Genomic DNA, 14696 nt, shown 5'->3' on the forward strand with positions numbered 1-14696 from the left:
TCCAGATGCTAGTCAACGCCTCCCTGTCCATCTGCCTCCTTCATTCATATAATGTCACATTATCCTTGGTATAAAACTTGGTCCCTTCCCTGGTTTCCAATGGAAATCCATCTGTACCAACAATTTGGTGAGTTTTAATAGAATTCTACTGTAGGTTTTGGAGTAGAGGGCTCATGGCAATACAACGGACAGCGCCCTTGTCTCGTTGCCCACCTCTGCTTTGCTTTTCCTCTCTCAGAAGCTCCATAAATTACTCTTCTGATCTTAGGGGTAGTAATTTAACAAACATTTTGTGTTTCTTGAGAATGTCCTGCTCAGAATCAGAGCAAGGTGGCGATTGGTGTGGGTTAAAAGTGCTCTTGGTTCTAGACATGTGTCTTTCCCTCAGCAGTCTGTCCTCCCCTCCCGCTGTCATCCACTCATCTTTTTTTTCTTTTAACTTTTTATTTTGTATTGGGGTACTGCCAGTTAACAATGTTGTAATAGTTTCCAGTGAACAGCAAACGGACTCAACCATGCATACACATGTATCTATTCTGCTTCAAATCCTCTCATCATCTGTGTTAATTCCTGTTGTGATGTTCCCACACTCCACCACCACCATAGCTTCCTGAGGCTCTGCCTACAAAAGGCTCCTAGACAAATCAACATTGCCAACCAACTGGACGTCAATTAAAAAAATTTTTTTTAAATTACAAAAATTTAAAAAAAGAGGCTCCTAATGCCCCAGCAAATAAATAATAAATGAGTTGGTCCTGCTGTTCTGGAGGGAAATATTCTCTAAGTCTTATCCAGTGGAGACTTAAGACTGTGGTCCTACTTACAGAACCCCACTTGGATTTCATGTTAACACATCCTTGATAGACAATAGGGGATGGAAGAGAGGGGAGAAAGCTACATCTGGGGCAGAACCTGGAATTGCTTGCTTCCTTAGAAGGGATTCCTAACAGGGGGGACTATGAAAAGGTTTCAGGAAGTTCATGGACCTAGGAAGTTGCCAACCTCCAAATGAAATCCGGCATTTCCCTCTGTTACAAATACAGCCACAAACCGCAGCCGTGCCAGCCGTCCCCTCGACTCTGTCACCAGCAGAAACCACAGACACTCTCTATCACACCCCGGTGCTTGGGCTATCAGGGATTACTGTCTGTTCCCATCACTTTCACAGTGTTGATAGTTAACAGTAGAACCGCTGCTAGATCTTGCTATTAATTATGCTAATAATGAAGCAAGTACATTATCGCAAATTTTTAAAACATTTGATTTGTTTCCTTCATAATCCTATGCAATTTACTTTTAACACATCTAGAAACAACATTCTTATAAGAGCCCTATAGACTTCACCAGACTGCCAAATGAGCCCATGGCACAGAGGGAGCTAAGAAACCCCACCATACTCTCAATTCGGGTCTAAGCTGTGTTCCTTCACGTGGAGTTGCTGCATAGAGTTCACCATAAATATGACTCAGGCATCAAAGAACTGCCAAAACATGGGACTCAATAGAACACGGTTGCTTGGAAACTAAAGCCTGATAAGATCGTTACTTTTTTGTTTTAAGGAAAGAAAGCATCAATGCCTGTAGCAGGCTGACACCTGCTTCCAGGTACCTCCAAAAACCACCCCTAGAATCTCCAGCTGCCACCAGAGGTCAGAGGGTGTGCCCCCTTCCTTCACTTCCTGACTTGCATTCTCTTTCACCCCTGGTCTGCAGCTTGTGTGGGTGATGAGGGTGGGGATCAGTATACTTTGAAATAATCAAAATAATCCTCCTTGTTCTCAAATATTCATTAAATACTTCCTACAAACAGGACTTTGGGGCTTCCTTGGTGGCTTAGTGGTAAAGAATCCGCCTGCCAATGCAAGAGACATGGGTTCGATCCCCGGGTCAGGAAGATCCCTTGGAGAAGGAAATGGCAACCCACTCCAGTATGCTTGCCTGGAAAATCACAAGGACAGAGGAGCCTGAAAGGTTACAGTCCATGGGGTCACAGACTGAGTGACTAAACAACAACAACAGATAGGATCATGTGTTGGGTGTGAATTATTACAATGAACCTCTGTTTCCCCATGAATTCATAATAATGTCTCACATTTATTGCACCTAACAAAGTACTTTCAAGGTGGTGGTGTTTAAGTTGCTAAGTCACGTTCAACTCTTTGCGACCCCATGGACCCCCCCCCAGGCTCCTCTGTTCATGGGATTTTCCAGGCAAGAATGCTGAAGTGGGTTGCTATTTCCTTCTCCAGGGGATCTTCTTGACCCAAGGATTGAACCCACATCTGCTGCTTGCTTCCCATTTAATCCCCACACGTTTGAAGATGATACTATAATAGTCTCTGTCTCACAAATGAAGAAACCGAAGTCTCAGAAAAGTGAGGAAAGTTGGCCCCACAATAGCTGAGCTAAGGCTTGGAAAAAACCCTCTGCACGTCCACTGTGACTGTAGCCTGGGGTGTGCTATGCCCTGGGGTCAGGACAGCTCCTCTGACCCACTGTGGGGTCAGTTTCTCTGATGGCCCTTGTGACCAATGGCAGGGGGTGGGTGTGAATCGTGGCTTCATCAAGGCCCTAGCTTCTCTAGTTAGACCCTTGTGAGTGACCCAGGGGTTAGAAACGGTGGTGACAGTTGCAGCTTGGAGAAACTCACAGAGTACAATCTCCCCTGTGCTCCGAGCGGGGCTCTCTTCATAACCTTCAAGGAAAGAAGCCCTCGAAATGCAGCGTAAAGTTCTGATCCTCCCTGCGGGCCTGAGGGAGCAGTTTTGGCCTCCAGAAAGGTGCCCTGTGGTGGAGGAGCCTCAGTTCTCAGGCCCCACCTCATGCGAGGCCCATATCCCATGGGGCCCCCCTCCCACCTTCTTCTGTTCCTCAGTTAACCTTCTACTTGCAGTTTTTCATCTCCCTGAATCTTAACTCCTCAGGTAGATGACCTCCACTCATTCTGTGCTGATGTTGTTGGAGAGAAGGTGATGCATTCAGCCTGGGTCCTGTGGGGTTTAGGGAGACCCAGGGTGATTTGTCCACTTCTGGGAAATATGAATGCAATACACTTCTTAGAGCAGTGGTCCCAACCTTTTGGACACCAGGGACCAGCTTCATGGAAGACAAGTCTTTCACGAACTGGAGTAGGGTGAGGGGTGGGGAATGGTTTAGGCATGATTTAAACGCCTTATTACATTTATTGCACACTCTATTTCGTAAAGAGTCGGACACGACTGAGCGACGTCACTTTCACTTTTTTATTTCTATTATTATTACATTGGCTCCACCTCAGATCGTCAGATCATCAGGCATTAGATCTGGGAGGTTGGGGACCCCTACCTCAGAAAGATTTAAGCCACCAGCTTGGTACTTTGTTGTGAACATTCTGGCTGTGGTTTTAGTATTTGGATGTCAAGGAAAAAGCAAATCCTGTTTCTTCAGACTTCTCAACAACTTCATGCCTGAAAAAGACGAAGTGTTAATGATTTCATTTACAGACCTTGAGGAATGTTACAAAAGTGTTAAGTGTTCTACTATGAAGAAGTGAAAATTTTAAAATCTATTTGTATTACGTTCCAAAAATAAAAGAAGTGCAATCTGAGAAACTGTAGTGTTTCTGCCCTCAGAGATACCGGGTGAGCAGTTCACACTTAATAGATTCTGTCACAGAGATTTTTCTCTGTTCTTACAAATGCTTTTGTAGGAGTGGAAAGCTAAAAATAGGGCTGAAGGTAACATTCATAACCTAAAATATACATAATTTGGAAGGTCTGCCAGCTACAGTGATTTCAGGGCCTGGTAATTTTCTGCTGAATACTAGCTGTTTTGATGATAGCCCTAAATTTTTCAGGTTACAATGCTGCTTAGCACACAGCACTGTCAGATTTTAATTTGCGTTATCCTGGTAATCGAACGTTTGTGTGTGTAGCCTTCCAGGGGAGGTAGCAGTTCTCATCCATAGGGTGTAAGTTGACTTTAGATTTAAGAAATCCAAATTCTGGTTCGATTTTCTAGAGAATTATTGTATGACCTTGAAAAATAGCTTCACATGGCTGTTGAAAAACCTTAGTCTGTTCTATCCCTGAGAATGGATGGGACCCGCATCTGACAGGGGTTTGAGTATATTGAAGAGATAGGTATTTCCACATTTATATGTGCGTGAAGCTCAGGAATGACATGCCCTCACCCTGAATTGACATGACTTTTTGGGTCCACCCACATGTACCTGACCAGGACCTCTGACCCAATTCCAGTTTCTGAGGAAGACAACTTCTCTGATGTAATCTGAGTTCTAGACTCTGTCCTGGGAGGAGTGAGGTCATTTAAGATGGGTAGTGGGGGCTTGGGCAGTTCTTAGGGAAGTGGGGGTTGGGGGGCAAGGATCTGTCTCTATTTCCCTGAGCCTTCCTCGTGGTGGGTGGTCTGGTCTGTGGATGACCTGCAGGACACACAGCAACACGCAGAGCTGGGAGACCCGGCTCCTGTGTGCAAAAGAAAGCCATACCACAATGATGTCTTCCAATGTCCCATCCCCTCTCCTCACCTCCACAGGTGGGAAAAGTTCCCAAAACATGCCTGGTCCTAATATTTCACTGGCTAGTGTCTGAACCACAGACATTTCAGCCTTTGTTTCTTTTCAGAAACATTAACCACCCACCCAAATATTTTCTCTTGAAACTGCCAGGCTATTGAGTGTTTAAAAAGGAATTTGTTGACTGAAACAAATGTTTCGGGTTTCCTGAAACAAGACATTTGCCAAAGTAAAAGCAGCCCTTGGCCAAGTCTCTTCCTACAAAGCAGAGATTGGAAAGAAGCTGTTTCTCCTAACCATCTAGGGTTCGGCCCATTTAGGTGAATCACCTGGATTTTCTGCCCTGCTGCCTCAGGGGTTTCTGACAGTCATGCAGCAAACCGCTGCAATTGTTCACGTGAAGTTGACAGCAATGTTTTTGGTGCCAAAGGCCAGCGAGGAGTTGAGGGGCTGGAAATTATTGTCCAGCTGATTTCTTCATGATAATGGGTATCTCTGAGAGCCTCACAGCTGTCCTTGAAATAAAGCAGATTTGGTTGTCCCCTTCTTAACTTACAGGTTTCCCAGGTGGCTCAAGTGGTAAAGAAACTGCCTGCCAATGCAGGAGACCCGGGTTCGATCCCTGGGTTGGGAAGATCCTCTGGAGAAGGGAATGGCTACCCACTCCAGTATTCATGCCTTGAGAATCCCATGGACAGAGGAGCCTGGCAAACTACAGGCAAGGCTGAGAGACCAAACCATCACCACCACAACCTCCCCCACCCCCAACAGCAGCATTCTTTACAATAGCCAAGATATGGAAGCAACCTAAGTGTCCATCAACAGATGAATGGATAAAGAAGATGTGGTACAAATGTGTACTACTCAGCCATAAAAAAGAACAAAAATTTTGTCCTTTGAAGCAACATGGATGTACTTGGATGCTAAATGAAGTAAGTCAGAAAGACAAATACTGTGTGATATCACTTATAGGTGGAATCTAAAAAATACAACCATCTAGTGATTACAACAAAGAAACAGACTCACAGAGAACAAACTAGTGCTTACCGGTGGAGGGGGCAGGGGCAATACAGGGTGAGGAAGTACGAGGCCCAAACTATTGAGGGTAAGACAGGCTCAAGGATGTACTGCACAAAACGAGGAATAGAGCCAATATTTTGTAATAGCTGTACATGGAAATAGCTTTTAAAATTGCATCAAAATTTTTAAAAATAAATTTTAAAATCCTTCTTTTTATATCTTCCTTATAACAAATAAAGTAGGCTGGCATCATCTAAAAGAATAATAAAGACAGCAAAAGAAAAATTGAAATGAGAAAAACCACAAAAATAACTCAAAGATTATAAAAAATTATGTTTACAAACTATAGGTCACTGACCATATACTCGGAGAAGGCAAGGCACCCCACTCCAGTACTCTTGCCTGGAAAATCCCATGGACGGAGGAGCCTAGTGGGCTGCAGTCTATGGGGTCTCGAAGAGTCGGACACGACTGAGCGACTTCACTTTCACTTTTCACTTTTATGCATTGGAGAAGGAAATGCCCACTCCAGTGTTCTAGCCTGGAGAATCCCAGGGATGGGGGAGCCTGGTGGGCTGCCGTCTATGGGGTCGCACAGAGTCGGACACCACTGAAGCGACTTAACAGTTGCAGCAGACCATACACTAACTAATGTGATTGACAAGCACATAGACCTGGTTCCTTTGAACACCCTGGTTTAAAATAACTGGATTCTTTTCCCAGAAACCCAGCATAGCTTTGCCTTGGTCCCTTTCCTACCAGCTCCCTATTTCCATGGGACCAGAGCCTTCATATTTCCCAATACAGCATCTAATTGTGTATCTTGTTCTTCCCCCAAGAACACTGTGAAAGCTTCTTCTCTCATTTAAAAAAAAAAATCCTAACCTCTCCCCACCCCAAAACCCCCAAGCAAACTCGTATCTTTGCCTGGTTCAGACCTTCCTGCCCTCTCTGCCCCAGTCTGGTAGTACCTAGTTTTCCTCCTGGGAGGGCAAGTCAAATTCTCAATTGATCCACAAGGCAGGGTTATGTTCACAAGCCTTTCCTGGTATAGCCTGCTGTCTCCGCTAGCCATGGATCCTTCCACAGCAAAGTACACACCAGTGTCCTCATCAGTGAAATGGGATACTCTTTCTACCTCATAGGCCTGTTGTGGGGCTGAAGTGATATCATGCCTGTAATACTCCTTATGGTACAATGTGGTGTAAAATGGCAAGAAACGGATGACAGTAATGATGATGTAATGATGGCAGTGATGAAGGCACCGATTCTGTTGATGCTGATTCAGGACTGTGTCTCCTCCTTCCTCACTCACCCACCCACCAGCTCTGATGTTGCAGGAAAGTCATCCTTCAAGGGTCTAGATTATAACAATAGAAATGAACTCAATGTAGGGAGATGAAAAGGTTTTGTCTTAGATGGAGATACCTCTCTATAGGAAAATTCCAAGCTGATTGAGGTGGGCAAGATCCTGGAGTCAGGTATCTCCAGGTGGTGAAGTATCAGTGGAAAGGGAACAACTTTGCCATGAACAAGAAGGAGCACTATTTTTTTTCTTCTTATGTGGAAGAGGAAAGAGACGTGGAGAGCAGAGAAGAGAGTGGCAGGGCTGGAAAGAGCTAGGAAGACTGATAAAGTTGGTGAAGGCCATGGATGCTCCACAGAGGTGAATACCTTGACATTTAGTGTTCTCTGGGAAGTCATTTGTATTTTTGCATTTGTGATTTGTGATCCTGTTATCCAGTTCCTGCTCCAAAATTTCCATGAAAATCTATGAACTTTGGAATATTTCATGTTTTATGTGGGAGAAGTTTGTGAAAGTCAGAGAGAGGAGTACATTGGGAGATGAAGGATTTGCAGAAATCCTGGGAGGAATTCTTTGAATTTCCACAGGCTATGATTTTGGGGGCTTCCAAGGGTTGGCCCTGTTTGACATCAAGGCTGTACTAACATTGCAGTAGCCTTGCCATCCTGATGGTAAGATCTACCCACGCACAGTAAAAGGAAGAGAATCTGGTTCTCTCATAGTTATTATAATATTCAGTAGGGTACAAACATTCGAGGGTGTAATTACCCAATGTCCTTGGATGCAGAATTTACTTTCCTAATATGGAAACCAGGCCTTTCCTAGGGTGCACTTATTTCATCACAATTTTATCTCAAAATATCTGGATAAAACACTGCTTCTTATAATAAAGAGGGATTTTGAAACAGTCACCTTGGGAAGTCTATATACTAGAATGAGGTCAACATCCACAGAGAAGAAGCAAAATCTGTCCTGTTTTATTCAGTAAATACCCCACTTCTGGCCCAGTTATCTGGGGAATGGCAGGAGTCACCCTCGGTGGTCTCACTCTCCCATTTTACGTCTCTACTTACAAATGTGTCACCTTTCACATGTCACAGGGAATGATGTCCCTGGGTTCACCTTCCTGGATCCGAGTGCTGACATAATCTGCTCCTGGGGCTCAGCTGATGCTGCTCTGCCTGGACCTGGTGGAGTAGTCAGCGGGTGTCTGAGACAAGGGAGTGTTAGGCTCAGAAGAGAAGTGAGGATGGTTATCCGGTCCGGGTCCCTTTGGCACAGTGCTCGCTCCCGCAGAGCTAACTGACCTTTCACTGTCCACACCACAAAAAACTGAAGCCATCTGTTTTCTATCCCATGTCTCTGCATCCAAAATTTTCCTGGGAAAGTTTCCAGGAGTTGGAGCTCCCAGAGCTTGCCATGAGCTACAGGCCTTCAGAAAAGAAGACTCTGCTGGGACTCATGTTGGGAGAACCTGTGTGTGCTAGAAGTGTTGGGGCGGGAGATGGGAGCATGATGATGGAGAGGATTCCACAGCGGTGGCGCCAGCATCTCTCAAGCACCTGCTTTGTGTCAGGCACGGCGTTAGGGCCCGACATGCCCTGTCTCTTTGCTCCTCGCAATGGATGACAGCGTGAGGTAGGTGGGAACAGCAGCTCTGTGCTCTGATGAGACAGCTAAGGTTGAGAGTTTCCATGCCTTACTCAAGCCACACTGTTAACTCTGAATCAGGTCTGAATGACCCCAAAGCTAATTCTCTTAACCATGCTATTCTGCCTCTTTTTCTGGGTTTGGGTGGACTCTTATCTAGATCTGTTGTCCCTTCTTGCTCTTCCTAATTTTGGGGACTCCAGGTCTCTGGTGCTATTCTGGGTATGTGGATGAGGACAAGGTGGGCCTGAGAAGCCTGTTTCTGCTGGGTTCCAGGCCATGGGGAGTGCTGCAGCCTCTGACCAGTGTTGGGTCCAGGAGATGTGCTGAGGGACCTGGAGGAAACCCCCTCAAAGTGCCTTAATGGAGTGTGCCCTGGACTCTCGGCAGGACCCTAGTAGGGTAGCAAGTGAAAATACAGAAACCCTGTTAAATTTGCATTTCAGATCAATAATTCTTTAATAGACGTACAGCCTATGCAATGTTTAGGATACACTTATTCTAAAACACTATTTGTTGACTATCTGAAATTCAAATTTTAAAAACTAATTTTTATTTATTTTATTTTAACTAACTAATTTATATTTGGCTGTGTTGGGTCTTTTTCGCTGGATTCAGGCTTTCTCTAGTTGCCGTGAGCAGGGGCTTCTCACCCTGGTGGCTTCTCTCATTGCAGAGCACGGGTTCTAGGCTCTAGGAATGTGGGCTTCAGTAGTTGCAGCACGAAGGTTCTGCAGTTGTGCTGCGTGGGCTTTAGCTGCTCCATGGCATGTAGAATCTTCCCAGACCAGGGATCGAACCTGTGTCCCCTGCATTGGCAGCAGATTCTTATGCACTGCACCACCAGGGAAGTCCTGAAATTCAAATTTAACTAAGCATCCTGTATTTTATCTGGCAACCCTAGACCCAGTGTCCTCTAGGACTGAGTAGCTGTGCGGGTGACAGACATCTAAGAATTCCAAACTCTAAGCCAGGCCTGAGGCTCTGTTTGAGGCTGCCCAGACTTTCCATGTGGCCTGGGCACACAGGGGCCTCAGAGCAGTGGCGGATGCATGGGCCTGGCAGGAGTCACACAGAGGGCATCCCTACAGTGAACCGTTACAAGGAGGAGCCTGTGCACAGAGGTGCCAAGGAGATCCTTCCTGGCAGAATGGAATGACTGAGGAACAATAAGGGGACTTGAGGCAGAATAAAATAGGAGGCAAAGCCAGTCAGCCAGTATGTTAATGCTAGGGTTGCCATAACGAAATATCATAGATCAGGTGGCTAAACAATAGAAATTCATTTTCTCACAATTCTGGAGGCTGGAAGTCCAAAATCAAGGTGTTGGCAGGTTTGGTTTCTTATGCAGCCTCTCTCCTTGGCTTGTAGGAGGCCACTTTCTTCCTGTTTCTTCACATGGTCTTCCTTTTCTGAGTGTCTGTGTCCTAAGCTTCATATAAAGACATCAGTCATATTGGATTACTGCTCATCATCATCACCTCATTGTAACTTAGTACCTATTTGGACTCTTATCTTCAAATATAGTCACATTCTGAGGTTCTAGGGGTTCAGACTTCAATATATGAACTTTGGGGGGGGGGCACAGAATTCAGTTCATAACAGCCAGAAAAAGATTCTGGAAGCACGTGAGTTGGCTTGTGAAGGGAAATGGCTCCATCATGGTGCCCTGAGGACCTTGTACACATCCACATAGGACATAGGCCAGGCTTGACTTGTTGCTGAATCTAAATCTTGGCAGCACACTCTGTAATCTTCCTGGAGCATGAGGGCATGCAAGGCTTGTAAGGAGCAGCATGACCACTTTCTACTTGCCTCCTTTCTTCCTAGGAGGCTGTTGTGAGACAGTTTCTTATCCCCTCTCAGTTCCCATGATGCATGAGACTTTCTGCCTTGTCCTCCGGCTCTTGGGCCCAGTTGCAGCCTGTAAACTAGCTGCAGCATGGCATCAGCTTCTCAGAAACGGGCTTTGCTTTGCGGTCACCTGGCCCTTCTGTTCCAGTGCTGCCCTGTGTACGGCTGTGGGGAGCTGGTGTCCTTGGCTGCTCTTCCTTGCACTGTACATGTAAACAATCTGTCTGAGTTGGGGCTTGTTGTTTCATTACCAGTTGTATCAACTAGGACTTACCTTGTGCTCACTCTTTGGTTCGGGTGGCAGGAAGCACAGACGGCCTGAATACAAGAACGAGGCATCCATGGAGAGTTGGGGAAGGAGCAACTAAAACATAAAGCAGTTCTTAAAGGGAAATGGCTTGTGGGGTTTGGTTCTGTGCAGTCAGGCCAAGGTGAGGGGGATATTTACTGTTAGGGTGTGCTCAGGGGTGATGGGAATGGAAAGGCTCCTGTCAAGATGATTAGAAGATTTTAAACTTGCTAGAAAAAAGGACTGAATAGCTGAGATTTTTTTTTCCCCTCCTCCTGTTTTGTCTTTTTTTATCCAAATTGTTACACAAGTATTAAATGTTGACCCCTAACTATTAACTGTGGACATTTTTGAGGATAAATGTACTAGAAGAAGGAATGCTAAGGTAGGGTGAATAGTTGAAAGCTCAATAGCGGCAGCTATTTACTCATTTACTATCCTGGGTTCAAAGAATCTGGGGTTCAAATCATAGCTCCTTAGTTTACAAGTTATGTTATCTCAGGTAAATGATTTCACCTCTCCAAGCTTTAGTTTTCTCAGTCAGCAAAGTGGGAATTTTTCATTTGGGAACCACTTTGAATTGTTGCGAGGATTGTATAAATAATTGACTTATTGCACACTTAACATGTGCCTAGTGCTTTATGTATTTTATTTCATTTAATTCCCACAACAGCTCCCAGAGAGGTAGAATTGTTATTATGTCAGTTTTACAAATAAATAAACTGTGGCACTAAGAGGTTAAGTAACTTGCCCAAAGTTAAAGCTAGTAACTGTGAGAGCCAGAATTCAAACTCAAACAGACTCACTCCTGGGCCTGCTCATTTGTCAGTGGGCTACAAAATAAACCAGGACAATTATGCAAAATATTATTAGAGTGCTTAGCACATATAAGCATGATACATGGTAGCCATTATTTTAGCTTTTTCTTACTTGAATTTAAGGAAATTAACAAATGCAAAAATGTATACAAAGAAGCAGGAAAAAATGTTTTCTTTTTTGTATTCGTGTTTTTCAAAAATTCCTTAAAAATCTTACGTGTGCCATCAGAAAAAATTACTGGGGAAAAAGAAAAAAATCAGTGACAATCCTACAAGGAAAGAAATGTTTAGGTAAGGCCAGATGAAGAAAATCAGGTTTTGAGAGTTTTCCAGAAACTCTGGTTCCCTGCTGGCTGAAAAATACAGCTCACCTGAAGCCAGTCCACAAACTATTGAAAGCCTCCAGCGCAACAGGAGCGTGGGGCTGACCTCTAAGTGATCAGTGAAGGCTGCGCAGCCTACGCCGGTAAATGTGGCTGTGGACCTCAGGAGCCTCCTAGGGCCCTCCTGGCCTATTCGAAGTCCTGTCTGAAGATCACTCAACAGCGAACTCGGCAGGTTTACTGGTGGATGGAGGAACCATGTGGGACTCTGGATCCTGGGATAGGGTTCGTGCTCGGTACCCGGAGAGCATGCCTCAACCCGGCATTGTGCGGTCAGCGTTCGGGTCTCCTTGGTAACGTCTACTGGGGAAGGCCTCCGGGCGCACCCGGGAAGGGGCAGAAAGGCCTCGAGCGGCCCTGTCACGTCCTAAGGCCGCTGTCTGGCCGCCCGGCCCATGTGTTCCCGAGTCTCAGGCCGTGGCCCCAGTCCGACGCGCTCGCAGGAGAGGCCCGGGCCCGGAATGGCGGACGCGCTGCCCAGCTGCACCCGGCGCGGCGGGGTGCGGCACGGGCTGCTGGAGAGGATGGTGCCCCTCAAGCGGGACGGCCCGCCGCGCGCCGAGCCCGAGGCGGCGGGGCGGCGCGCGGCCGGCGACGGCGGCTCCTGCTCGGGCTGCTGGTGCTGGCGGCGGCTCTTCCGGCGGGGTGCGGCCCGCGGCCCGCGCAGGAAGAAGGCGCGGTACGCGAGGCCCGGGCCAGCGGCCCAGGAGCGCGGCCGCTGGGGCCCCGCGGGCCTGCGGAAGCTGCTGCAGAGGCTGGTGGCGTGGAGACGGCGCTACCTGCGGCGCGGGGAGCGGTGCGAGAGGCTGGAGGAGATCCCGCTGCTGGTGCTGGACCGCGCGCAGGCCCGCGACTAGGCCGCGGCCGCCCGGAACCCTGCCCCGCCTCCTGCACCCAGAGCTTTGATTTTGTTTTGTTTAGTAAAGACAAGATATGAAAATAAACCCAGTTCCATTTGAATGAAAGAATGCGGGTGTGGGTTTTTTTTTGGCAGGGATGGTGGGGGGTGGGGGGGCATGCATTTGAAACCAAGGTTTTAGTGATGTGACCCGGCTTCATTCTCCTTCTCTGGGGACTGGGGCCTAGATGCAGTAACAGATCAGGAGGTAGTCGCCGCGGAGGCCCCGGGATCCCTCAGGTCCCTTCTGGCCATTGCTGCCAGGCAAGGAAGAGCTGAGAAAGGAAGCGGGGGCTCATCTTTCCCTGAACACCCCAGAAGAAGGTGGGAGGGGCAGTGGTCTTCAACTGGAGGCAGGCCCTCTGGGATTAAAACATTTTTGTTTTTCTTTTCAAGAGGGATGCTCGAGGTCTTCACCTCACACTACCAAGAGCAAATCCTGCTTTGATCTTTCAATTGCAGACGTTTATGAACCCGTGTAAACCCACATTAGGGCCAAGGCCCGGGGGGCTAATGCGGGAGTTTGAAAACTTGTGCTGGAGATAAAAGTGCTACAGGAGAGGAATCCAGGAGATTCCTGGATGCGTCTTTAACTTCTTCCTCTTCCTCATCAATAAAAACTTGCTAATGATACTCTGTACCTACAGGCCTGCGAGGATGAAAGTACAATATTAGAAGCGAAAGTGCTCGAAGTACACTAAAAGAGCTGTATGCAGTCAAGGTATTTATTAAACCGGTATAATTGTCTCTCCCCGGGCTACTCCCAGACCACTATTGACCCTATTGTCCTCCCTTCCTGCCCCACCTGACCAAAGCAGCGCTTTAAACAAACTAGAGACGCTGAGCAGTGGGCCTTCAGGTTCTTCACTTGATGTTGCTGATGTTGTTGGGGAGCTCCTGAGGCCTTCCAGGGTCTCCCCATGCCCTTGACCTAGAAAGTCATCTTGGGGAAGCCGGCATGGAGGACCATCCCTTGTTCAGTTCATTGCTGTGGTAAGGAAGGAATGAGGACTCTGGAGATCGGAACCTAGGAATCTCAGAACAGGAGAAAAAAGCAAGGCATAGACCAGAAAGCTGGGACCAGGAAGCGAGGTCCTACAGGACACAATTCTCTGTGATTGAGGTTAGGTGTATTTTGTACTTCTACTAATTTTTTTTTTTTTTAATTCCTAGCATCATCCAGACAGCTTAGATTATTCTATAGAGTTGGGATAGGGGAATGCATTTTCAACAGAAAAGCCATTAAGCTTCATAGTCAGCATCCATCCTTATAAGGAAACCAATCTGGCTATCTTGCCTTATAGCTGATTGAACCAGGGATCTCAAGATGCCTGAATTACACGCTGTTCCATAGAGAGCAGCCCAATGGAATCTTCCTTGCTTGGAGAGGTTGAAACTAAGAGACCATAAAAGGAGAAGCTATTAAAAGAATATCAGATTACTGAATCCTCAAATACCAAAACAGAGGTGCTGTTGAATAATATGTAAGAAATTCCAACTGTTTAATGTTTCCTGGGATTATTTATTTCAGAGAGGAAAGAGCCAAACTAAAGCAGAGTTAATTTTCTCTGATCCTTAATTTGAATGTAGCTGTGCCTTTTTGTTTTTTGTTTTGACTGACAGGCCATGGCCTCTACAATATATCTTCTTCATGAGGCTAAAGAAATTGGTCTAGGCTGTGACTGGGTCTGTGTGGACACATTTCCACTAACTAACACACACATGTGCATACACACACTCATGTCAGCTCTGTGTATAAGTACATGACATAATGTAAATGTTTATCTTAGAGAATTTGTTCCATCTTCTCATTCTGTCCACACAAAACCTTACACATTTGGTAGTGCTGTCTGCCTGTGATCAGTTCCTCTTGACAGTTGGTTATAATGAATTCCTCCTAGGCCAAGAGAGTGGTAGCTTCTACCACTCTCTAGGCTATTATTATACCAGCCAGTATGTACGT

The 14696-nt window shown here is 46.3% G+C and overlaps 1 protein-coding gene across 1 annotated transcript; it reads left to right on the forward strand.

Annotated features, from left to right (window-relative positions):
* Positions 1–8462: 8462 nt before the first annotated feature.
* LOC122707414 lies at positions 8463–12696 on the forward strand. The gene is made up of 3 exons (XM_043922887.1): positions 8463–8479; positions 11896–12128; positions 12208–12696. Exons 1-3 carry the CDS (start codon positions 8463–8465, stop codon positions 12690–12692), a joined length of 735 nt encoding a protein of 244 aa, XP_043778822.1. The 3' UTR covers positions 12693–12696.
* Positions 12697–14696: the final 2000 nt, after the last annotated feature.

This window comes from Cervus elaphus, chromosome 14 (genome assembly GCF_910594005.1).
Source record: "Cervus elaphus chromosome 14, mCerEla1.1, whole genome shotgun sequence".
NCBI classification, from domain to species: domain Eukaryota; kingdom Metazoa; phylum Chordata; class Mammalia; order Artiodactyla; family Cervidae; genus Cervus; species Cervus elaphus.

Coding starts and splice junctions, on each gene's coding strand:
- LOC122707414 (XM_043922887.1), top strand. Junction 12,129..12,207: donor TCAGCGTTCGGGTCTCCTTG/GTAACGTCTACT, acceptor TCACGTCCTAAG/GCCGCTGTCTGGCCGCCCGG.